The 25,603-nt window shown below is 38.8% G+C and overlaps 1 protein-coding gene across 1 annotated transcript in view; it reads right to left on the bottom strand.

Annotated features, from left to right (window-relative positions):
* Positions 1–25,603, bottom strand: part of si:ch211-26b3.4 (connector enhancer of kinase suppressor of ras 2) — a 116,673-nt gene that overhangs the window by 9,352 nt on the left and 81,718 nt on the right. The window contains exons 10-21 of the mRNA XM_055225075.1: positions 21,514–21,641; positions 20,648–20,853; positions 17,939–18,025; positions 14,986–15,194; positions 10,901–10,938; positions 10,770–10,815; positions 8,438–8,483; positions 7,546–7,718; positions 5,771–5,844; positions 5,575–5,646; positions 3,015–3,085; positions 2,236–2,336 (exon numbers count right to left, since the gene is read on the bottom strand). Coding sequence (XP_055081050.1) covers positions 2,236–2,336; positions 3,015–3,085; positions 5,575–5,646; positions 5,771–5,844; positions 7,546–7,718; positions 8,438–8,483; positions 10,770–10,815; positions 10,901–10,938; positions 14,986–15,194; positions 17,939–18,025; positions 20,648–20,853; positions 21,514–21,641 — 1,251 coding nt within the window. The remainder of the gene's footprint in view (positions 1–2,235; positions 2,337–3,014; positions 3,086–5,574; positions 5,647–5,770; positions 5,845–7,545; positions 7,719–8,437; positions 8,484–10,769; positions 10,816–10,900; positions 10,939–14,985; positions 15,195–17,938; positions 18,026–20,647; positions 20,854–21,513; positions 21,642–25,603) is intronic.

Here is a 25,603-nt window from a genome sequence, read left to right as displayed (position 1 = left end):
AGTACCCGGCCTTCTTGGAGTCCCTGGGAGGGGTACTAGACAGTGCACCAACCGGGGACTCCGTTGTTCTCCTGGGGGACTTCAACGCCCATGTGGGTAACGACAGTGACACTTGGAGGGGCGTGATTGGGAGGAACGGCCTCCCCGATCTGAACCCGAGCGGTGTTTTGTTATTGGACTTCTGTGCTAGTCACAGCTTGTCCATAACAAACACCATGTTCGAGCACAAGGGTGTCCATCGGTGCACATGGCACCAGGACACTCTAGGTCGGAGGTCGATGATCGACTTTGTTTTCGTGTCATCTGACCTCCGACCGCGTGTCTTGGACACTCGGGTGAAGAGAGGGGCTGAGCTGTCAACTGATCACCACCTGGTGGTGAGTTGGATCCGCTGGCGGAGGAGGAAGCCGGACAGACCTGGCAGGCCCAAGCGTATTGTGAGGGTCTGCTGGGAACGTCTGGCGGAGCCCTCTGTCAGGGGGGTCTTCAACTCCCGCCTCCGGGAGAGCTTCTCCCTGATCCCGGGGGAGGTTGGAGACATGGACTCCGAGTGGGCCATGTTCTCCACCTCTATTGTTGATGCGGCTGCTCGTAGCTGTGGTCGTAAGGTCTGTGGTGCTTGTCGCGGCGGCAATCCCCGAACCCGGTGGTGGACACCGGAAGTAAGGGATGCCGTCAAGCTGAAGAAGGAGTCCTATCGAGCCTTGTTGGCTCGTGGGACTCCTGAGGCAGCTGATGAGTACCGGCAGGCCAAGCGTGCCGCGGCTCGGGCAGTCACAGAGGCAAAAACTCGGGGTTGGGAGGAGTTCGGGGAGGCCATGGAGGAGGACTATCGGACGGCCTCAAAGAGATTCTGGCAAACCGTCCGACGCCTCAGGAGGGGAAAGCAGTGCTTCACCAACACTGTTTACAGTGCGGGTGGAGAGCTGCTGACCTCGACTGGGGATGTTGTCGGGCGGTGGAAGGAATACTTTGAGGATCTCCTCAATCCCACTGTCACGTCTTCCGAGGAGGAAGCAGAAACTGGGGACCCAGAGGCGGACTCGTCCATCACCCTGGCTGAAGTCACTGAGGTGGTTGGCAAGCTCCTCGGTGGCAAGGCTCCGGGGGTGGATGAGATCCGTCCTGAGTACCTCAAGTCTCTGGATGTTGTGGGACTGTCTTGGCTGACACGTCTCTGCAACATCGCGTGGCGGTCGGGGACAGTACCTGTGGAATGGCAGACCGGGGTGGTGGTCCCTCTGTATAAAAAGGGGGACCGGAGGGTGTGTTCCAATTACAGGGGAATCACACTCCTCAGCCTTCCCGGTAAGGTCTATTCCAGGGTGCTGGAGAGGAGAATCCGACCGATAGTCGAACCTCGGATTCAGGAGGAGCAGTGTGGTTTTCGTCCTGGTCGTGGAACACTGGACCAGCTCTATACTCTCCATCGGGTCCTCGAGGGCTCATGGGAGTATGCCCAACCAGTCCACATGTGTTTTGTGGATCTGGAGAAGGCATTCGACCGTGTCCCTCGTGGTGTCCTTTGGGGGGTGCTCTGGGAGTATGGGGTCCGGGGCTCTTTGCTCTTTGCTAAGGACTTGAATATGTGTGAATGGATAAAACACAACTCAAGGTATGTTTTTGATGAGGCAACAACATTCTAACATGGTTTAAAGCTCACAAGGGTAAATTTTGCGTAATATAGGATCTTTAATGTGCTTTTTAAATAACTTAGGCAATGATATTTAATATATCTCTTTGGTATAAATCATGTTAATAAGACAAAATAAAAACTGTGATTAGTATGCAAGTAATTTCTGTACATATAATAGCTAATGTTAAAACTTGTTTCTATTTTACTAGGCAAAATAGAGTAGTGTTTTAAAAGCACTTCGACAACACTATGGACAGTCCTTGTGTTAAATAATACATTTCGTGTGTTTGTTTCCTGTTATATGCAACATTTTGAAGACTTTTTACTGTTCAACAATATTTTTAATGAGATAATAAATTGTTCATTGCTATGGCAACGGTCCTAATTTTTCATTATTCTGAATTTGACGCATATTTCAAAAAGATTTACTGTACTTTGTTGCCATCTAGAGGCCACATTGTGCATAGTCACTGGCAGCAGAATAAACAGAATCCTAGTCTTCCTAAGTCTCTCTCTCAGATGTTTTATTAATGTTTGGAGATTCTGAAAAAACTGATGTGCTTTTAAAGATAAATTATTCTTTCAGAAGTGTGTCTTACCGATGGGGTGCGGTGATAAGTGTCGCACATGGATGAAGGACCCTCTTGTTTCAGAGTCATGGACCCATCCACATCATCCTGGTCACTCTCACTCCAGTAATCTGAGAAGTAAAAAACAGCACATTAACACATTAAAATGATATAGATAGTTAAAGGTCCTGTACCTCATTGTTCCCATGTATTTGAGCAATATATGTCTTGCCCCAGTACAAATATATTGTCTAAGCAGCTCTTAAGGTCAAAATAAGTCTGCTATGTGCTGTCTGCATCTAATTATAAAGCCTTTTATTGTCCGATCATGGCAAAACTCTGTACTTGTGTCTGACAGCTGTAAAAGTGCTCATCACAATGAGTACTTACAATGTTTGGGATGCATAAGGTAAGTGAGGAATAACTTTGGAACACTGCAAACCTTTTACAATTGACTAGCTCTGTTTTTCACATTTTTAAGACAGTAAAAAGCAGGTACAGCACCTTTAAAATGACTTCAATTCAGAAGTTTAGAGTGGTTTACACACTTCAGATATTTTCTCCAGTTTTAAGCAAATGCATCTTGCCATTATTGTACTGTTTTACCGAAATGTGTACTGCACTGGCATACAATTCTGATTTTAAAGCAATAAAAAAGAAGTAAAAAACCCCAAAACATTTGATTTATAAAATAAATTACAAAAATGTTAGTACTAATACCAATACTACTAATGCATCTAGTACTATTACAACAATATTAGTACTACTACCACGAATACTGTTATGCAAAATATGTATTGAGAAAATACCTTCATCTGGACGTGGCACAGGGTCATCGGGTGTGTAGCCAATGGCAGCCAGCCCCAGTCTGTTCATCCATCTGAAAATGCAAGAAAACTGTTTACTTTAGAAGCAGTTTATATTACAATAGGTGACATGTTTGCTGCTAATTTTGTCTGTCCCCCACCCTCATTTAAAACTTCAAGATTATATATATGTAGTATATGTACATGATGTCACTCTCTTAAATCATCCATTCTTAGAGGTACACTATGTAACTTTAATGGTTGAGGGTCCATCACCTACTTTCTGTTTCTGTGGAAATGCCATTGTTTTCCCTGGAATGTCGCATTTAACTTACATCTCTTCACACCACCAAGATCAGTAGAGGTGACCCCCCTCACGATAAGAATACATATTTTTTAAGGTATTTTTTAAGCACATGAAAACACATGTTTGAACATTTGTAATATAGATATGTGTAATGCCATGCTGTGGAACATTCCAGGTAATAACAGTTCCATGGTGAAAAGCAGGTGGCAGACAGTAAAGTTACACAGTGTACCTTTAACTTCAAACCCTCCCTTGTCCTTTTTTCCTTGCACTTGTCTTGTCCCATATCTCAACACAAACCAAATAAGGTCATATCTAAGAATAGATCTCCGGCTCCGTACAGAAGAAACAGTCAAGTCATCTCATGAATCATCATCTTTTTACCAATCTGTATTCAAACAGAGGAGACGCTTGGTGACATTGAGACGTAATACTCTTCTATTAATCTAACTATAGAAGTGACTTAAGCCAGTAGATGAAGGACAATGATAAAAAAAAGTCTCCACAAATATATTATTAACAGCCATGTGTGAAGCCTGTCCTCTAGAACTACTAAAATGTGTGCATGTGAAGGCAAAAGCTTCCCATAATGTGACCCTCTCTTATCTTTTACTTTATAAATCACCTCATTGGTCTTCCTCTAGACCTTCTGTTTCCTGGCAGCATCCTTCTATCCATATATTCCCTCTGTCCTCCCTGTACTATATATTCGCTGTCCCTCCTCTGTAACATATATTGGTAAAATGGTAAATGGTCACATTTTTATACAGTACTTTTCCACCTTCAAGGCATTCAAACCACTTTACATCAAGGAACCACTCTCTCATTCACACACATACATACACTAATATACCCAGACACTGGCGGTGAGGTGGGTTAAGTGTCTTGCCAGAGGACACAATGATAGCAACCTGGGTCAGCCGACTGCTCTACCAATGATGTTTCTGTAGAGAATGGGTTTTGAACCGCCAACCTTCCGATGAGTGGGTGGGAGTGGGTGGGATCCGATGAGTGGGTGGGATAGTAGCTCACTCTACCAAGTGAGCTACTATCCCACCTCTGTGCCATATATTCAATGCCCCTCTAGGCCATATATTCAATGCGCCTCTTCTGTACCATATAGTGTTTTGGTGCTGTACCCTCAACGCTTGAACGGGTCAGTGCAATCAGATGGTTGTGTTTGCAGAAAGTCGAATCTGAATTTATAATGGTTGAATTTTAGGCATAACTAAAAATACCACACTCCAACAGAATTTTATTTCTTATTTTGTATTGCCTTACCAAACTGTTGAAAACTGACCATGTCTTTTCCCCCTACTGTATAACTCCATGATACATCTATACAACTTCATTACAATTACCCATCTTCACCTACAAATGCATGAAAACTATAGACAACAGCCTTTTCACACAGGCGCCCATTAACCCAGCATGGCAGTCACATTTAGATGCTTAATTAGTGTGGTTCAATTATGTCCCGGTGTGTTGGAGCAGAGGTGTGGATAATGAGGGATCGTCACATCACACTCGTCTAAATATGTCACACAGGACCTAACACAGCTCATGTCTTATTCATGCACATGTTGTATCTGTGGGATTAGCCCTGTGTAAAGCGGGTTTACTCTATTTAAATATGCATGAAGAACCCGACTGTCTAACTGGTGTCTGGACTGAATTAGAAGAGGACATTTCCTATTTGTTTACACAGAATTGGGGAACACTTAAAAGGAAAGCCTGTGCAATTTCCACGATGTGCTTGTTTCCATGGAGATGCTATTGCTTTCCTGGGAATGTTCCACAGTATAGCATAAAACGTATCTGTATTGCCTTTACTGATGAATTGATGTTTTTTTTTGCTTAAGAAATACCTTTCAAAGCATGAATTCTTACTCGCCTCTTCACAAATCTGACCTGTATCTTAACCTGGTGCCATCACCTGCTTCCATGGACGCAGGTAAGTTTAATGCCATACCGTGGAACCTTTCAAAGCAATGATATTTCTATAAAGACAAGCAGATGACAAATCCATCAGCAGAAAAGTTACACAGTGCACCTGTAATATCATGTCACTAGCACCTTTCTAAAGATATACTTTAAAAAATCAGAAACATGGTGACACATCCAGTCCCTTTCATATTAGTATGTATTGACGCTGTATTATTGATTTGCTTTAATGATGTGAGGGGTAGAATTTAAAAGCAAGGAAGCATATTACATCATGCTGAAACGATACAAAACCCACATCTTTCCACTCACCTGTTCATTTCCTCGAGACAGTCTGTGGCAAAAAAGAAGCTCTTGATTTTGGGATGGCAGGCTTTGAAGGCACTGTCAATCAAACGCACACAGGGATACATTAGCATTAGCCGCCTCTCATGCGCTCATGCTTTCACTTGGAGAGCGTGGCGCTGCAAATGATTCTTGATTAGTAATTTTTTTTTTAGACACTTACAATTTCCTCCGGCACTCAATGGCGCGGTCTATTCTGAACTCTGGGAGACTGATGAAGCCCTCAGCTTTTTCGTCCTAAGAGGGGAGCACAGATGGAGGTTGGTAGAGCATCAACAACATGCCAAGGTACAAAATGTCAAGCATACAGAAATACAGTCTGATTAGGAACAGTCTTAGTCACTGAGGCTCATGTATAAACAGCATATGTTGTTTACAGTGCCAGACTTGAAATGTTGTTGCCACTAGACTCTTAAAGTTGTATAAAGAAATATGGTCACATGTTACACTTAACACTTTATAATTACCACAATATAACTAGCCCCAATAAACCGTAAAGAAAGACCATTCATAACAAACAATTAGTTTACTAGTCTTAATAACTACTTGATTTAATATCCTTATCAAACCTCTTCACCCCAGTGGTGGAAAGTAACAAAATAAAAGTAGTAAAGTACTGTACTTAGATATAAATTTTAGGTATCTGTACTTTACTTAAGTAGATTTTGAAGTGAATAGTTTTTACTTTTACTTTACTACATTTGAGAGAAGGAATCTGTAATTTCTACTCCATTACACTTTTGAACTGGACTGCAAAGTCAAAGTATTTTTAATACTAGAGACCTGCTACAATTCAAATGTTTCTGTTGAATAAATTTCAACACAAATCTTTATCAAAATCACTACATTTTAAGCTTTATTAGATCTGTGCAGAATACTTTTACTTTTCACTCTTTAAGTACTAATACTAATTGTAATACTTTTATTTAAGTAGAGTTTTTAGTGATTTTTAGTGCTAATTTTACTTACAAGTATTTTGTTGCTCTGGTATCTGTACTTTTACTTAAGTAACAAAATTGAGTACTTCTTCCACTATTGCTTAACCCTAACTCTTAATTAATTACTACGCCTGAAACATTCTTAATAAACCATAAATACTGTTACTGTTTTACAATACTACTTCAGTAGACCTGACAGTGCTGCTTTTGTTTTTTAGTTTGTTTGTTGTTGTTTTTTTAACACATTTTGTGCTTAAGCAATTATATAATTGTTACTATCAAAGAGGTTGAGTTGAAATGATATTAAAGTGTTGATTTTCTTGTCTTTCAGCTAAATATATATAAAAAAAAATGGTAGAATTGGAAAGTTATAGTTGCAATATCCTTCCTTTGTGCATTTTATTTTTGTTACAGATGGGGTCAGTAGGGTCAATGACTTTATAAAGATCTGCTCAGATTGCAGTTGCTGGATCTGCTTATTTCTGCTTAACTCAATGCAAACTATTTTCAGGCACAAAAATATCTTCAAGCTTGAACTAAAATAAACTTGACCACACTGTTAATCATATTCACATACGGTATATATGTCCTGAACTTGTTTTAGCAATTTCACAGCTTTTCTTCCAAAGGTAATCTTTTATTTCCGCCTGGACTGTAAAACTGTGAAAAGGTCAAGAGTGGACAATCAGATAAGATTAGCTGTTATTATTGAGAAAAATCAGTTTTATAGTTTGGTCCAAAGCAGGCAGTTTTTGAAGGTTTTGGTTGGATCTTTACAGATAACAGTTTATAGTAAAGTATTCTTTAAAATACATGGTAAAATAAAAGAGATTGTTGACATATATAAAACTATAATTTACAGTAGGCCATCTATTTTGCAAATAAAACTAAATAAGTGTTTTAATAGCATTCCCTAATGCCCCTAATCTTATATTTTTTGTGACAATTAAAAAAAAATATATAAAAAAATCCACAAACAAATACAAGTGCAAATCCTTACATTCTGATTGGTATACCAGTAGAGGCAGGACTCCTTGAGGATAAACCAGTATTTCCTCCACTTTTGAGTGAAATATCCTTTGGCATCTTTCTTCTTCCAGAGCCAGCCCTCACAGTCTCCATGGCCCAGGTCCTTACACGAGATCCTCCTCCGACTCGCACTCGTCAGTGAGCCTAGAGAAGAAAAAAAAAGAAGAAGAAACACTCACAGACTCACAGAATAATTTGAAATCACCTGTAAAACCATTCCACATTTTTTTTTGTTATTCTTTGTGTTCAGCATTTTAATTATTATCTTGCTAGTGTATTTTTAGCATTCTAGTAAAAATACAAGTGGACTAAAACACTAATACTAATACTTACAATGGAATACTAAGGAAAATACTACATCAATACTACACAATGATAACTAAAATACTTGTACTCTATATAGTAGTTTGTTTTGTTTTTTTACAAGTTCTGACATTTGCATTATCAGAACTTGCAGTATCAGATTTTTCCAGTATTTATATTGTCTCAAATGAGTAGAGTTTTAGTATCATTTTTTTTTTTTTTTTTCACAACCTTATAACATACAATGACAAATGATTTGACAGTACTTTACAATATGTCAAAACGCAGTGGTGCGCTATAATTAATTACAATAAAATCCCCTGAAAAATTAAGAAATAAGGAGTTTTTGTACTAATTGGCCAATGTTAAACTTTCACTTAAATCTGTTGAAGTAATGTACTATATGAAAAAAATAAAAACAATCCTGAACTTTGTACCTCATTTGTAAACCCCCAAAATCCAATAATTTTGCCCATAAAGTCTTTTTGTGTAAATGGCCCACTTGGCAATATAGTACAGAATCTTATTTAAAAATAGATTATGTCTTGACAGCACCTTACCTTTTTTCTTTTTGGTTTTCGTCCGTAGGGAGGTGTAATGAAATGACTGAAAGAGACAGACAGAAAAAGCAGGTTTATAAATAGTTATAAAAAAAAACCTACAAACTTTCTGCTCGGTGTAAATGTATTTTTCACATTCGGAGGTGCAGTGGTCACTCTCTTTTCACATTTAGGTTATTTTTACCCCATCGGACATACACCAGCGAGGATTATGGGCACTCAAAGCTCACGGGGTATATATCCAGGAAAGGCACTGCACCTGTAATGGAGGGCTAAGAGCTGGTGTGGCTGTCACAATTTGTGTCACCTTTTCTGCTATTTCAGTCTATTCAGTAAATAAATCAAAAAGGTTTTACGTGTTGATTGTTATTTATTTATTTGAATAGAAGCTGTATATATGTACTATTTAAATATATGGGGCATTTTTCCAACAGTGGCCTACATAGCCCCCTAATATGAAAACCACACATGCACTTGGAAAATTGGTTCTTGGATTAAATTAGACCAAGAATAAACCATGTGACGAATATAAAACTAACCAATACAATGAGATCACAATGTAACCTTTCTGTTGGAGAGACGGTCATCGGCTTAGCATATTTGTTCCACAGTATGGCATTAAACTTAATCTTTTCGGAGAAACAACCACCATCAGAGTATGAATGCATGTTTTGCCACATTTTTATATTTTTAGCCAATACAAACTATATTTGAATAAAAGTAAGGTATATGTTTAATGCCATACTGTGGAAGAGCATACTGTGAGAAAAGCAGATGGCGTAGTCTCTGCCTGAAAAGTTACATAGTGCACCTTTATTGGTATACAAACAATAGATCGCCCTTGGCTCAGACACCTCTTGGATATTTATTCCAGCATCACTGATAAATGTGTTTACTGAGAATCGTCTGACTCACAAATACAACACTTTTGGAGGACAGACCCGAGCTCATGACTAACGCAGTGTCATAGTAACCTAAATACACACAGCACTTTGACATAACCTGCTGATTTAATCACATTTTTATGCTAAAAAGATTTCATCACAGGTATCACTCTTGTTTTTGTCTGGCTGCGTGAGCTATTTTTGAACACAATTGATCTTTATTGCCGCAGTTGCTAGGAGAAAGATGATGTAATGATAACAGATTGGTTGCTACTAGGGCTGCAAGATTAATCGCAATCTAATCGAAATCACAATTTGAATGGACGTGGTTAGCAAATCGCAAAGCCTGCAGTTTTTGAAGTACCATAATTTCCTCCACAAACAACAAAATCTCCTGTCTTACTCTACAGTTTAGATCTGTACAAACATGTTCTGAAATGTGGCTCTTGTATTAGTTTGCCAGTTCCCATCTTAACCTTTTTGTCAGTTGTTCTGAACGTGCTTAAAATGTGAACTTTGAACAGAATCCTATTATTACAACATAAATCACAAATCTTAACAACACTGAAGAGTAAAATTGGAAGCTTGTAATTCTTTTGTGAATCAGCCTATGGTTTAATAAGGGAAGGCCAACCTAATATTATATAGAACTGCAGATTAGTTTAACAATAGCAACCATACATAGCTATAGCCTATATGACCTTTATTTAACAAAGCCTGGCTTGGAGGGTGCTAATGCTCTCTTCAAGGCCTCCCTGGTCTATATAAAGGTACGCAATGTAACTTTTCAGGTTGGAAGTCTGCTCGTTTCTTGTTTCCATGGATATATTATTGTTTTGCCCAGGATGTTCCATAGTATAGCATTCAACTTACCAATCTTGCATTTAGTCAATTGGTATTTTTATTGCAACACAACACTGTGACATGCATTTTATCAGTGCACACTGACATGCATATTTATGTCAGTGGAGATGGGTAAATTGAATGCCATACTGTAAAATGGTCCAGGAAAAGCAATAACATCTCCCTGGAGACAAGCATGTGTTGGACTACCAAAAAGTAACGTAGGGTACTTTTAAATACCTCTGTAAAGATGTATGCAACTAATATGGAATAAGAAAGCAATAAGAAAGCTTGCTACAATTCATTCCTGAGCCGTTGAGCAAAACATTTCACTCAGTTTGTTATAGCTCACCTGTGTGATTGGAGGTGTTAAACTTCTGTTAGAGGTTATGAAATATGTCTTGTTTGCAAAGTGCTCTTGTTACTGATTTATGATAATTTCATTTTCAAATTTTTGTTTATTTTTGTAATTTATTTTTGTTTATTCTTTTCTGACTTTGTGCTATAGGCATATATCAGGTTTCATTTTCTTTCTGTCAAGTCAGTGTTATTAAATCAAAACAAATCTAGTAACAATTTGACAATAATAAACATTTGTCTTTCACCTTTCGCATAGACGCTGCTCCGGAGCCACTGGACCCGGAGTACCTGCTAAAATAACATGCACACAAATGATTACATTAGACTTCTCTCACAAACAATAACAACAATAATATTCATTCGATCACAAAGGCACCTGTCCGTAGTGTCCGCCCGCAGTGTGTCCGCCCCTCGCTGTAACAGAAAGCACTATGAATCACCTCACCATGGTTACAGGGATTATAAACAGGATCTCATTTGCTTGTACAATAACCTCCCAAATAAACCATCTCTCCACCATTCACACTTTTACCCTGGACATGATGTACTGTATTGTCCCTGTAATGGTTTTCTCTACTCTTGAGAGAGTGGCATTGGTGTTATTGTTAAAGAAAAACAGGAGGATGTATGGAGGAGTAACGATGGGAAGAGTAATGAGCAGAGGCTAAGAATTTAGGATTTGTAATTTTTAAATCTGTAAGCATTTGTAATTAGCTACTTTTCACCCCTAGTTAAAAGTAGTATTGGTCAACACCTCAGTTACTGTATAGGATGTAGTTCTCTTTTCAAAGTTGACATAATTAAATCTGTTAGCGTATTCATTGCATTGGCTAGTCTCCGTGGAGATGCTATTTGCTTAGCCTATATTTTCCACAGTATGGCATTAAATTTAACAATCTACATGGACTAGCGGGATGCCACCAAGCAAGGTCAAAACGGTAGAGAAACACCTCATGCTGTCATGATCCTGCCTTTTTTTTGTCTCCCTGTGTGCTCTTCCTCCTCCCTCACCGGTCGGTACCTGGAGCTGGGCGGAGCTCTCGGCTCCTCCCGCGCGCACCTGCTGTCCATCTGGCTAATCACCACACCTGCCGTGGATAAGAGGAGCTGGGAGAAGACACTCAGGGCGAAATTGTCTGCGCTGTTGTTCCTTCATTCCTGTCGTTCCCTGTGTTCCTGTCGTGCCTCCGTTGCTCTGTGTTGCTTCACCCTGTTCCATACTGGATTATCTGCGTTTGGTGCTGGATCCTATGTGTGCCTTCAGCCCTGCTTCGACCCTGCTTTGACCCTGCTTTGACCCTGCTCCGTCCCTGCACTCCACGTTCCTGGATCCTGGCCCGCACCTGGCTTCCTGCTCACCATCAGATCAACCCTCAGTTTTGTATCTTGTCTCAATCTGTACAATAAACACTGTAAATATTCCCCGAGTCTGCACTCTTTGGTCCGCTACACCCACTGTTACGACACACGCATCCTCACAGTACATATGCACTTTTTTTCCTAATATATATTTAAACCATACAAAGTCCTATATTTGATTAAAAGCAAGATATGTTTAATGTCATACTGTGGAACTTTCTAAGCAAAGCAGTGACAGCTCTCCACCAAAAAAGTTATAACTTTTATTGCACTTTTATTTATATACAAACCATACATTCATACTAACTATACATTCAAATGTGTCTCATCTTATACATTTGTTTAACTACACACTATACAACTTTTCTCCATTTTTTTTTACTCTCTGGAGTTGTCGTTGCTTTGCTCCACTTTACTGACTTAAATGTATAGGCCAACCTATCTCCATGGAGACAAGCAGGTGACATTATCAGGCCAAATTACAGGCCAGAGCTGTGGAGAGGCTTACACTAAAAGGCATTTTGTGTTTGTTTGTTTGGCAGTAAAACATCTGTAGTTTAATAAATGCATTATACATAATTTTTAATGTCATATTGTGGAACATTTCAGGCAAAGCAATAGCATTGTCCTGGGCCCTGTATCTGAATAGTTGCACTCTTACATATACACTTGCATTTGCATTCAACTTAACGTTTTAGAGTTTGAACTGAGTAATAAGCGCTTCATAAATGTACGACTACATGTACACACCTGATTTCCCTGTCTTTTGGTCATTTTTGTACAGTTTTACACATTGAAAAGATTTTTTCTCACTCTGCAATCATAAAGAAATGATGGCAAATTAAAACAGTACATTGAGTTCTTTCACAACTCGTGCACAGCTAAAGCCAGTGATTAGCATATGCTTGTCAATGCAGCATACATACTGTATTACTCCATGTGCAAATGCCAATGAGTCACCAGTGCCATGAGGAGAGAGGGAGAAGGGGAGATGGAGGGTAAGGTATGAGAGAGAGGGGGGGGAGAGAGAGAGAAGGAGAGACAGAGAGAGGGAGAGAAACAGGAAGAAGGAGTTTGAGGGAGAGTGAGTGGAAGGAGAAAGAGAAAGAGGGAGAGGGAGATAGAGAGAGAGTGAGTGAGAGAGAAGTGGGAAGAGAGATAGGGAGAGAGAAGCTGGTGTCGGCCAAGCTGTTAAAACACTGTGTATTTGTGTGTGTGGTTTTAAGCACAGTCTGACAGCAGTGATTGTAATTGGTCTGCCTGATGCTGAGTCATACATCGGCTCCAGAGGGGAAGGAGAGAGGGGAGTGGAGGGAGAGAAGGAGAGGAGATAAAGAGGGGGAAAGAGGGGAGAAAGAGACGTCTAGGAAGGAGTAGAGAGAGAAGCAAGAGAGACAGAGAAAGGGGAGAGAGAAGGAAGAGCGGTAGAGAAAGAAAGAGTGAGAGAAATAAAGAGAAGGCAGGAGGAGTAGAGTCAGAGAAAGCAAGGGGGTAGAGAGACAGAGAGGGAGGGAGAGAGATAGGGAAGGAAGGGGAGAGGGAGGAAGCAGGTGAGGGAGAAGAGGATGAGAGAATTGAGATAAAAAGGAATATAGATGGGATACAAAGAGGAAAAGAGAGGGTGAGGAGTGGAGAGAGGGGTAGAGAGAAAAAAGTAAGAGAGAGAAAGGGTAGGGACAGAGAGGGGTAGAGAGAGGGAAAAAGAAAAAGGGAGAAAAGAGAGGGTAGAAAGGAGAGAGGGTGTGGAGAGAGGAGAGATGGGGGTGAAGAGGAGGAGGTGTGTGGGTGTGAGAGAGAGAGAGAGAGAGAGAGAGAGAGAGAGAGAGAGAGAGAGAGGGATACCAAGAGGAGAGAGGAAGGACGCTGTATTTGTCCAGAATAAACTTATAAACTTGTATTTATAATCAGAGCTGTCTGAGGAGATGGGGGCATTAGGAGTCAGGAGATGTCCACCTTGAATACAAATGAGAACAGCTCATGTACCTGTGGGATCCTTCTGAGGACTACACACAAACAGATACCAGGTCACATACAATTTGTTTGAGTGTTCATACATCTTATAATTCAAATAGAAGTATTGTTATCCAAAAGCTAATTGTAACGAGGTTGCAAAAAGTTGTCAAGTAACCTTTTAACTATGAAAAACTCCTGGAAGTCTGAGTTATTACACCAACATTAAATACAATGGTTAAATCTTGAAATTAAAATATTTAATTTGGCGGTAATTAAAAACAATGGGTAATGATTCATCTCGTTTTTTTAAAAGGGGCTATTTAAAAAGATTATGATTATCATGCGTACAGTTTTGTGATACAAATTAATTCAAGTATTGTGTATCCTGATAAAGAATTTATTTCATCTTTGCCCTTATGAGGGGATTGGCGTAAGGAGTTTGAATACAACCTTGAATACAAATGTGCTGTGCCCTGCTTGTACCTGTGCTCCTCCTGTGCTGTCCTCCATATCAGAGGTGTAAAGTGTGTGCGTGCGTGTGCGTGTGCGTGTGGGGGTGTGTGTGCGTGTGTGTATGTGCGTGTGGAGTTTGAAACAGGTAAGTGTGATTCGCTAATGAACACAGCTACAGTCACAAGCCCCTCCTCACTGTCCTGTTTCACCTCTAGACGACATGCAAGCAGATATATGACGTAATCTATAAAGTTGGTGACCTAACTTTACATTACAAACTGGGATTAAAAGTGTAAAATATGATGACATAGAAAAAGTTACAGTTAAATGTGTAACTTGTAGGTGATAAGATGGATGGTTTGGCTAATGCAGTGTGCTAAAATTAAAATGGCTTCAGAGCATAAAATATAGAAGAGCAGGTTGCCATCCACCTTTAACTATCCTTGAAAATGTTGCCAAAAAGTATTGTAAGTGTGAAGACAATAAATTGTTTATACAGTCTCTGTGGAGATGTTATTGCCTTGCCTAAAAACGTCCACACTATGACATTAAATATCCTTGGAGGCAAGTAAATTATCCAAAACTATAACTAAAATAGCTAACATCTCAGAATCATGTGAGAGGCTGATAATGATGTTCTAAGATACTACTACTAGTAGCACTACTACTATTACTACTACTACTACTTGTACTCACCGAGAGTGCATCCAGAGGCTGGTCGAGGCGCAAGGTGGAGGAGAGGAGGGAGGGGCTGAGGGGGTAGCTGGGACTGCTGGGGTTTCTGCTCTTACGTCTGGAGCGCCGGGTGGAGTCTCGTCGGCTCTCTCTTCCTGGACCTTCAGGCTCCTCCTCGATCACCAGGATTTTATCATCACTCAGGTACCGGAGCAGGGAGTTGTCTGAATCTATGGGGCAGAGGGGATGAGGAAGAGGAGAGGTAGGAGTTAAAGAAATATAACAAAAAAGAGTTTAAGAACATAGATTTTCAGAGTAGTACAATGCAAAATAACAAGAAAGGGCACTGACAAAGTAACCTTTAGAAATACAATATTTACAATGAAAGAAAAACCTCTATTAAGGCACTAGTGGCTATATTAACTTAAAACATATGTTCAGATCGTAATAACTTTTTTTTTCTTCTACTTTTAGAATATATTTTTCATTTACTCACTCAATCAGTGAAGTTAGTATATTTGGGCTTTAATTCAAACTGATACATGATGAAGAATACCTCTACCGTGAGTGCTTGCTGGGGGCTAATCAGCCATGTGGTAACTAACAACCACAAGAAACTTTATAAAAACAACATAAAACATTTAATTGAATTTTAAGTTTTAAATATTTGCGTTAGATTCATAGACTGTATAAAGAAGTGGACTAAGGGAGTGTGACTTCACCCATCGTGAGGCTAGAGGTTACTGGGGTGAATTTGGAGCCGTGTTTCATTTTTCGAATGCTGACCGCGAGTATCATAACAACCAAAGAGCCAATCCAGAGCGGAGCTGATGAAGGTAACGCCCCTTCTCGCCTGCACCGCTGGTTTAGCATGGAGCGGGTACTTAGCAAAGCTGTCAATCAAACCTGTAGCCGATGCTAGTGGGAGTGATCTCAAGGAAAGGAGGTGCCTGATTCGTCTTTTATTAATGTTCATATCTAGATTTACAGACACGATAGCAAAATAAAAAACCCAGGATCATATAGAAATGGTTAATATGAACATTTTAAGACCAAAATGACGAGACTCACTGCAGGAGTTACAGAAAGAGGGGCAAATTTTTCAATGTAAAGTGAATTGGAGCCAGAGTTGATGGAGCTGGAAGTGTGGCCATGATCATCTCTATTTATATATACAGTCTATGGTTAGATTAAAAATGTCTGTGTTAGGGAATTAGATACCTGATTAGCTGCAGTCATTCCTTTACATTTGGTTTATTAATGACCTCTCTTATGTAAATAGTATAGCATTTCACATCCACCAAAGCTAACTAAAGACCATTTTCATACCCCACTAAAACGGCTGAGTTATGCACACCAAATCTAAATAGAACATATAGCTTTAGATCTATTGCATTTGATAGTGATCCACAATCCGGACACAGCGCTTATCTGTTTGCAGTGTTCATGCCAAATTGGAAATCTCAAATACTAACAAGCCCTGAAAGTTTATTTGAAATGGGAAAATGTTCTTGCCTGATTTGTTTACAATCCATATTCTTTAATGTAAAACCGTGGAAAGTGACAGAACAGAGAAGCAGAGGAGGTGAGAGAGAGACACACACTGGTTTAATGTTATTCATAGACTTTGTGACGGCAGAGTGAAGCATCCTCGCCTGAATACAGATGGAGAGTGGGTTCAAAACGGTTGAACAGGTTAAAATTAGTCACAGAAAAAAAAACTATGTGTCCAGAGCCGTTATATAAATGCTATTTCCTCACATCACTCCTGATTTACTGCTCTGTCAGAAGAATACCAGGTTAAATTGGAAGACGTCTTTAGAGTCAAATTTTGCTTTCTATAATATGGGAGACAAGCCCATAGAGGAGGGCATCTACATGGGCTAATCAATTATTGGAAAATAGCTGTGCAAACACCAGTAAAATAATAAAAGTAAATAGTCACCCTTTAAATCTACAATTAGTGTTTTTATTGGTAAAACAAAAAGAACAGCAATCACCCGATACTGTTTTAGATGTTTTTCAGCACTAATTGGTCATGTTTATTGGAAATTTTAAATGAGATTTTAAAATACAGATTGCAGTCTTGAAATTTTGGCACCTTGACTTAAAATCTAAACTTCATCAAGCATTTTTTTTTTTTTAATCAATACAAATATTCTGAGTGTAAAACATTTAAAGTTGTACTATGTAACTCTTCTTTTATCTAATTCTCTCCTTTGAGATGTTTTGCTTTGTCTGTAATGTTTAACAATATGGCATTACACTTGACTATCTCCATAGAGGCAAGTGGGTGACAGAAACAGGCTAAGTTGCAGGTCCGTTCTGTGGAGAGGCGATACTACTCACAATAAGAATGCATGTTTTTGAGATAAGTTTAATACTATAGAAAATTCCATGGAGACAAGCACATGGCAGCCCCCCCACCAGGTAAACATCAAATAGCGCACCTTTAAAGCCACAGTAAAATAAACTAAAATAAAAGTATGTTGTTGTTTTTTTTTCATTTTGGTTGCTCGTAGCCTTGAGGAGGGGCTTCCATGAAAATGCTGTTCCTTTGGCTACTTTTTCCACAGTATGGCATGAAACTTATCACCATGGAGAAAATAGAATATATTATAAGTATAGTTTTAACTTGCTATTTCTGTGGAATCATGCAGGTGACGTGCTATCTCCAGAAAGTTACATACTGTGCCTTTAACTTCATTTTTGTGGTGTAAATATTTTCTTATCTTCAACACCATATATTAGTCACCTACCTTTCCAGAGCAGCTGTATAAATGCATGCATTTATGTTGATTTGCCGCAGATACATAGCACATATGCTCATATGTATCCATTTACCACCATAGCACCATGAAGAACCACAGATGAGATGTATTGAGAATGGAGCAAAGCATGAGGACCGGTCTGAAGCGATTTGGTTATATTTAGGTTAATGTTTGGGTTAGTGTAGAAGTGTGTGCATGTGTACCTCTGCTCCCTCTCTTGCCCATGCTGGGTTCCTTGGGCTCGGCCATCCAGTTATATTCGGGAGGCATGGAAACGGGTCTGTGGTCACCTGGAACGACCAATCGGCATTTAGAGAAGCTGGAGGTGGGAGGGACTTATAGAGCTATTGTGGTAAAGACACTGGGACATGTGATGAGTGGAGGACAAGAGGACAATTGTGTGTGAGGGTCAGGAGACATTTTTGGGACTGGTACAAAGTGCATGGAGACAGCTATAATGTAAGATATTACTGAGTTGACATCTAGTAGTCTGGTGGGCTGGTGGCAGAGTAGTTAGCACTTCGGTCTCACAGTAAGAAGGCCCCAGATGTGATTAGCAGATGAAGCCTTAGTGTGGAGTTTACTTCCTGTGCCTTTGCATGTTTTCTTTGGGTGCTAGAGTTTTCCCATGAATATGGAAAAACTGAAAACAGTATTTGGTTCTGATAATTTACTAACTGACACCGACTAAATATCACTGTTAATAGAGGTAACAGAAACATTATAAATCAACATATCATTTTTATGGCTAAATTGGTTATTTTGTATGATGTTTTCATTGCATTTACATTAGTACAACAGCAATCTATGGAGGAATGTTATGACCAAAGGTTAAGTTTCCACGATAGCTTCACTAATAAACTGTTAAAACGGAAAATTTGAAGCCCACTACATTAACATCAGGAGGAACACCCTGCTGTGATGTCAAAGGTCTAAAAATAGATCATCTTTAAATATTTTAGAAATGTGGGGCAACTGAGTCCTCCTTCATTAGTTTTGGGCAAATCTATTTTCAAAGTAGAATAATAAAAGCATGTGGTCGCTGTGGGAGTCAAGCAACTTCTATAAAGCTTTTTAAGGTTCAAAGTTTCTCGCCCATCTTTGAGCAACAGGACTTTTAAGAACTCTTAAAACATTAGTCTAGATATTAATCCAGCAATAGTTAGAGAAAATATTAACCTTAAAATAATCCTTACATAGGACGTTTTTCTTTCTCCATACTGATCAATCACAATTTCTGATCCAATTAATTAATTAATTTATGGTTTTATTAATTTTTTTCTTAAAGGTGCGCTATGTAACTTTTCTGATTGAGGATCCACTAACTGCTTGTCTCCAAACAAATATTTTTGCTTTGTCTGGAATGTTCTACAGTACTGCTTGAAAGTAGGTGACGGTGCCAGACCAAGTTACAGGCCAGATCTGTGGAAAGGTGACCTCACTCACAGTAACAACACATGTTTTTCAAAGTATTTCAGAACACCAAGACTAATATATTTAACAGCATACTGTGGAATATTCCAAGCAAAGCAATAACATCTCCATGGAGACAAGGAGGTCAAGAAGGTGGACCCTCTACCAGGAAAGTTACACAGTGCACCTTTAATAAACTAATATAATGGTTTACGATATTAATCTCATGAACATAAGCGGGACATTTAACACAAAATAATCCAATGCTTCTACTGAGGATTGTATGCATTAAAAAGCCCCAAGCTAATCACTGACGATTTGAAACTATTGGTACGTGATTTAATTAAAATGTAATTGATTGTACAACCCTGCTCTCACACATTTCTAAATTCATATGAGCATATTGGGGTGTTGAGCGTTTGTGAGTCCCGGAGGAAGTCTGTGGCTGTGATAGTGAAGGACATAGACTGTGATTGGACAAAGCTTGTGTCATGTGATCAGTGTTTTGTGGTTCAGACGCTAAGCAGAAGCATGAGGTGATAACATAAAATATGTATGGTAAATGTATGAAGAAATAGTAACCACACACTAATTAATATTACCAATGATGCAATGTTGATGCAATACTGTATCAGCAGACAGCAAGTGAACATTTTGTCTGTTGTAGACATAGACTGTATATATAAATGGACACAGCTAATTTGCTAGCCACCATATTCCAAATAGGAAGTCAGCAAGGGTGCTTCCTGCTCCATTGACTCAATTCACTTAACATTGAAAAATTATCACCCCTCTCTCTATAACTGCTGCACTGAGCCTTGTCATTTTGGTCTTAAAATGACCATATTAACTCACTCTACATGATCCTGGTGTTTTTATTTTGCTGTTCTGTCTGTGCATCAAGATAAGAACATTAATAACAGATACATTAGGTGCTTTCTTTTCTTGAAGACTCTCGCTAGCATTAGCAATAGGTCTGACTGACAAACCTTAGTGTTGCTAAGAGCCCACTACGTGCTAGACCAGCAGTGCGGGCATTACCTTTGATAGCCTTGCTCTGGATTGGCTCTTTAGTTGCTATGATACTCGCAGCCGGAGTTCCAAATATCGAACTCGGCTCCAAATTCACCCCTATAACTGTTAGCCTCAACGTGCTTCATTTGACTGGAGCCAAACACTGGGTGACGTCACACTCACGTAGTCCACTTCTATATAAGGTCTATGGTTGTTGAGGTATTTAAAAAGGGAATATTGACAAGCTAAAGCAATTGAGCGCGTTTGAGAAAGACCATATTACTGGATTATTAAAAATGTTTGTTTAGCTGCATTAGAATTTGCCAGTTTTGATCAACTTGATTTAATTGACCAAAATCCGTGAATTTTGTTTTTCTAATTTTGAATCGTGTGTAGTTATTACAAAATAAAGAGATGACACAATTGTACAAGAAAGCATGCCTGCTGAACAAAAAGATGTGAAGAGATTGTAGAGATATTTTTACCATGAGTGGGGGTCTTGTCTCTTCTGCGGACCCCTGTATTTCGGCCTCGGTCATAATCGGGTCCCGGGGGTCCTTCTCCCTCCAGCAGAGAGAAGTACTGCCCACTCTCTTGGTCCAGGTAGTAGCTCACTGCCTCAGAGCCTTTAGAGCCGGGCTGGGAGCTGTAGCGGCTGATGTCGTCACAGGACATGAGGCCCAGCTCATCCCTAAAGGTACAAGTGGAGATCAGATCAGTAGGGCAAAGACATGGGCAAAGACATGTCCTTATCACTAATAATCATCATCACGTTATCTGATTTCTGGAGTTATGAGATTACTGAAATGCCATATAAACAGTGGCTGTGGTTACATGCACACTCTCTTGGATTATTAACAGTTTGAGTTTCAGATTGACTATTAAAACGGCATATAAAAAGGAAAATTATCTGACGTCTTTGTGATCATCCCTCAGATTACTCAAATCAGATTTCGTGGTTTACATGTCATTTAAATAATCTTAAAGTTCCAGAAGTCAGATAATAATCAGATTTCTGTGTGCATCTCATCCAAACCAGTTACATCTGATGTGAGTAATCTGATTCATTTAATCTCTACAGGTTTTGACAAGGATAATAATGCAAAAAAGGACAAAGGAATGTAACAGAAAGAGAAAATATTAAAGATATTTTAAAATGAATTCTACTCTGTCTTTCGAATACAAAAGCTACTAAAAAAATCAATTGATTAACTGACAGACGTCACCAGGTGTTTATGATGATTAGACTTCTCTTGTGCATGTAAACACGCACCAGTAAGATAAAATTATTGGATTCTCTGATTATTCTTGTTGTAATTGTATCGAGTGAGAGCAGAGAGAGCGCCCTCACCTGGTGCCGTAGAGTCCAGACACAGGGGACAGGATGTAAACATCCTGCATGCTCGGGGCATCCATTTTGGACATCCCCAACGTCCCGCCCGGGGTCGGAGAGGTGCTCGTAGGGCTGGTGGGGATGGGCTGTGGAAAGACAAAAAATAATAAATTTGAGATATACTTTTTCTTGAAAACTTTCCCTGCTTAAACCTGAGGTCTTCCTGTGGACCCAAGAAAGAATAAGGCCGAAGCAGCATTTATTTCACAGAAATAAACAGTTTTTGTTGCTATGGATTTGTTCAATCACGAATGTACATTTTTGTTTGTTTGCCTGTTCTTTTTTTTTTTTGCACAACTAAAGTTCTACACTAAACATGTCAGACTCAGGCCCGCAGGCCAAATTTGGCCCTTGATATAATTATATTTGGCCCCCGAGATCATATGAAATATGTATTTGAGCTGGCCCACCAGCCATCGCACCAGTATAACGCATGCACCTCTAATACTACGAATCCCAGAATGCTTTGCAAATGTGTTGGTGCCGGCCCCTACCACTTCTGTTGACGCTCATTAGCATCTGCTACCTGTTGCCTGACTCAAATTTAATCCACCCCTTCTCAAAGACATGCAGATGTTGTTGAAAATTTTCAATAACTATTTAGTTTGGCCCTCACAGGTTTCATTTCGGCCCTCTGTGAATTTGAGTTTGACAACATTGCTCGGACCCACTGCAATCTCTAGGCACCCCCCTCTACTGTAGAAGCCTATTAGGAAATTATTTAAATAAATGTAATATCTGTAGTTTTGCTTACAGATGGATAGACAGCAGCTTAGAAAAAAATTCTGAAATTTAACCAAACTGAATTCAGAAGAATAACCATCTACTGCTCTGTTCGTGGCTGCATTTCTGAAGAACCATTTGGACAACACAGACCCATCTCTGCCACATTCCCCTCCATCTGTCTGACTGTCGAACACTGTCAAAATCGCCCACAAAATCATGCGCATATACTTAGTTTCTTATTTGAATGCGCAAGAGAGATAAAAAAAAAATAATAAATAAATAAATAAAATAAAAAATCAAAGCAAAAGACCTAAAGCCCTGCAACTTTATTGGTGAAGCTGCGTCTGCCATTTGTTTTAACAACAAATCTTCAACAGAAAGACCGTGTTTGCACTGAGCTGGGAGCCATCTTTTCAAACATCCCTTTTTCTCTCTGCCTTCTCCAAAGCTCATTGCTGAAAGAAGAAAATTATATTTTGGTGAGATAGGATTCAATAATTTTTGCAAAATTGTTAAACTGGCCAACAAGTGCTCTCTTTCACCACAGAATATTTTAGGCATATAGGACAAGCATACCTATACAATATTACCATTACCAATGACTTAAGAGATACCACAGCCTTTATTGCATTTTTTAAATGAATTTCTTAAAATTTAATTTTGTAGTTTTCTTATGTATTATTAACACTAGGCTACAGAAACTTTTCTCTGGGATCCAGGATACACATTTTTTAATACTGATGTATGTGAGCCTGGTTAACGGTTGTATCTCCCCGAGTTCAGACCACCATGATTGACAAGTGGATTAGCCAATCAGGCACATGGATGGTCTGTCTGTATCAAAACAGATGTTGTGGCTTGCAAGTAAAATAAAAGAAAGGAAAAAATATAGTGAACTTGCAAGATAACAAAACTGCAAAGCTGTTTGTCTAAAAAGTTAATTAAGAGGAGAGCATAAAACCACAAACACAACCAGTACCACAATTATCTATATTTCACTTATCTATGTCTATGACACAAAACCAGGACATGAATTTCAACTTCTGACCACCACCACTGTTATGTGTACCACACTTTGGGAACCGTTGCTCACTACTTAAGCTAGTAACAATATAAATGGATTCTAATTATGTATTGTTATCTTTCACGTAAACCGTTTTTATTCTCTCTTTTGTGTTCAAACGCTACTATCTTGTCATTTAGGTCTAATTTTCTCTTCTTCTCTCATGCAGTTCGCCATGTCTGTTCCCATGACAACCCTCTCCCTTGCTCACCATAATTGTGCACTGTGTAAGAGATAGGGAGAGAGACAGGACCGTGTGGAAATAGTGTAAGCCACCAGTTTAGCTGCACACGTAAGTATTGCCATCATATCCTTTAGTGAAGAGGAATAAGTCAAAAGAACAAAAGTTTTTTTAAATATTGTATGATAACCAGTAATGAATGAATTTGTAGATAATTTAAAACAAAGGTGACTCATTATATCATTAAGAGGAGTCTTTTAAAAGTGTGTATGGTATGGTTTTGACGATTCTCCAATTTTGACTTAATTTAGTGAGATACCTCCTGTCGATATAAATGCTTATTTTACACAAGAAGCAGTTTGTGAAAAGTTGAAAAATATGCTGAAAATTTCTGTGTTTCAGATGACATCACAACATTCTGGAGTCTAGTAATATTTAATACAGGTGGGAGGCAGTTAAAAATAATGTTATAATGGTGTTTTGTTTTTGTTTGTTTTTTTGTAATATAGAGAATTCATAGCTCTAGTCACTGCTAGAAATGATCATGTTTAACATTTAGGCATTTACTTTTTGGATATTTTTATAGTTAAGTCCAAGGTACTCAATAGTCTTGTGACATCTTCACATTCTAGATTCTCACATGTAATAAACACATTTTTCTGATATTTTAAACATTATTATATAACAAAGTATAGGTGTTTTATTATGTTTTTATTTGTCTAATCATAATTTCTGCACATTAAAGGGGTTTCGGCCCAGTGTAGTATATAATTGTTAGGCAACAGCTGGAATTCCCTAGTATGATGTCATCATTTCTAACCAGGAAGTAAAATTTTTATCATTTCCAAAATGAGAAAAAAAAAAAAAACATTTTTAGCTTAAATATAATGATTGTGAGTGTGTTTTAGTAAAATGAGGAGTCCAACTTGTCATAGGCACTTTTACTTAGTAAGGTAAGTAATCTTCCAAGCTCGACTCCCGCCTGTGTGGAGTTTGCATTTTCTCCCTGTGTCTGTGTGGGTTTCCTCCACTCTGCTTTCCCCCATCAACTGAAATGCACAAAAGAAATCCTCTAGCTAAGGTAGTCCTGACCAAACCTAGCTCAAGAGCTCTTTCACCTAGACAGGCCAATAAGCTTTTTACTGTTTTTCAAAATGGCAAAATGGTAAAATAACTTTACAATGAGGACAATCCAGTTATCCACAGTGTTCATGATCCATTTGGCTACTGCTTTATTAGCTTTAACAAATCAGAAATATTTCACCAGTTCTGTTTTTAACTATTTATTTCAACTTGAAACACTCATCTCTCTGTCTCCCTCTCCGTCTCTTTTCTCTTCAGTCTCCCCTCCCCCCCTCCTCTGAACCCCCTCTCCAGAGCACAGAGCTTACAGTGAGATGCCTCATGATAAATAATGAAGACTGGTCGAGAAGATGGGGGAAAGTTGGGGAGGGCCCAAGGAGCGGAGAAATAGGACAGAACTACAAAGGAAGAGCGAAAGAATAAATAGGAGGGTTTATGTAATTGATGCACTTTATAACGTCACATAACATTGAACCAAAATCAAGTGTATAGCATTTTCATCTTCTTTTATCATTTCTTTATACATTTCTTTATGTATTGATTATAATTACAATGTTACTAAAGAAGCATATTATGAAGAAATCGTATGCTGTTGTCTGATATATAGTGATAATCTATGATACCCGTGGATCATAATTAAATTTTCTTTGATTGTGCCAAATTGGCAAGATGCTGCTGAATACTACATGTTGGGTTAGGGTTTTTAAAGAGGAAATAAATAAATAAAAATAAAAATTTTCTGAGCAATGGCGTCGGGAATGTAGTAGAATAAAGATGATTCAAACATGTATGAATCAGTCTATTTATAAAAGTTGAATTTTGCAGAATGCGTCTCCTTTAAAATAAACTTTTAGTGAGTTGTGTAATTTCCGAGATTGTTAATATATAATAAATCATGTGGTTCAGTTCACAATTTTAGCCTCACCATTTTTTATAGATTTTATTGTTTGAAAGTTGTAGTCTGCTCAGCTGAATAAGTAAAGTTGTATTTTTAT

Source organism: Periophthalmus magnuspinnatus, chromosome 10 (assembly GCF_009829125.3).
Source record: "Periophthalmus magnuspinnatus isolate fPerMag1 chromosome 10, fPerMag1.2.pri, whole genome shotgun sequence".
NCBI lineage: Eukaryota > Metazoa > Chordata > Actinopteri > Gobiiformes > Gobiidae > Periophthalmus > Periophthalmus magnuspinnatus.
The sequence above is the reverse complement of the archived record's forward strand: the minus strand, read 5'-3'. Positions and strand labels throughout refer to the sequence as shown.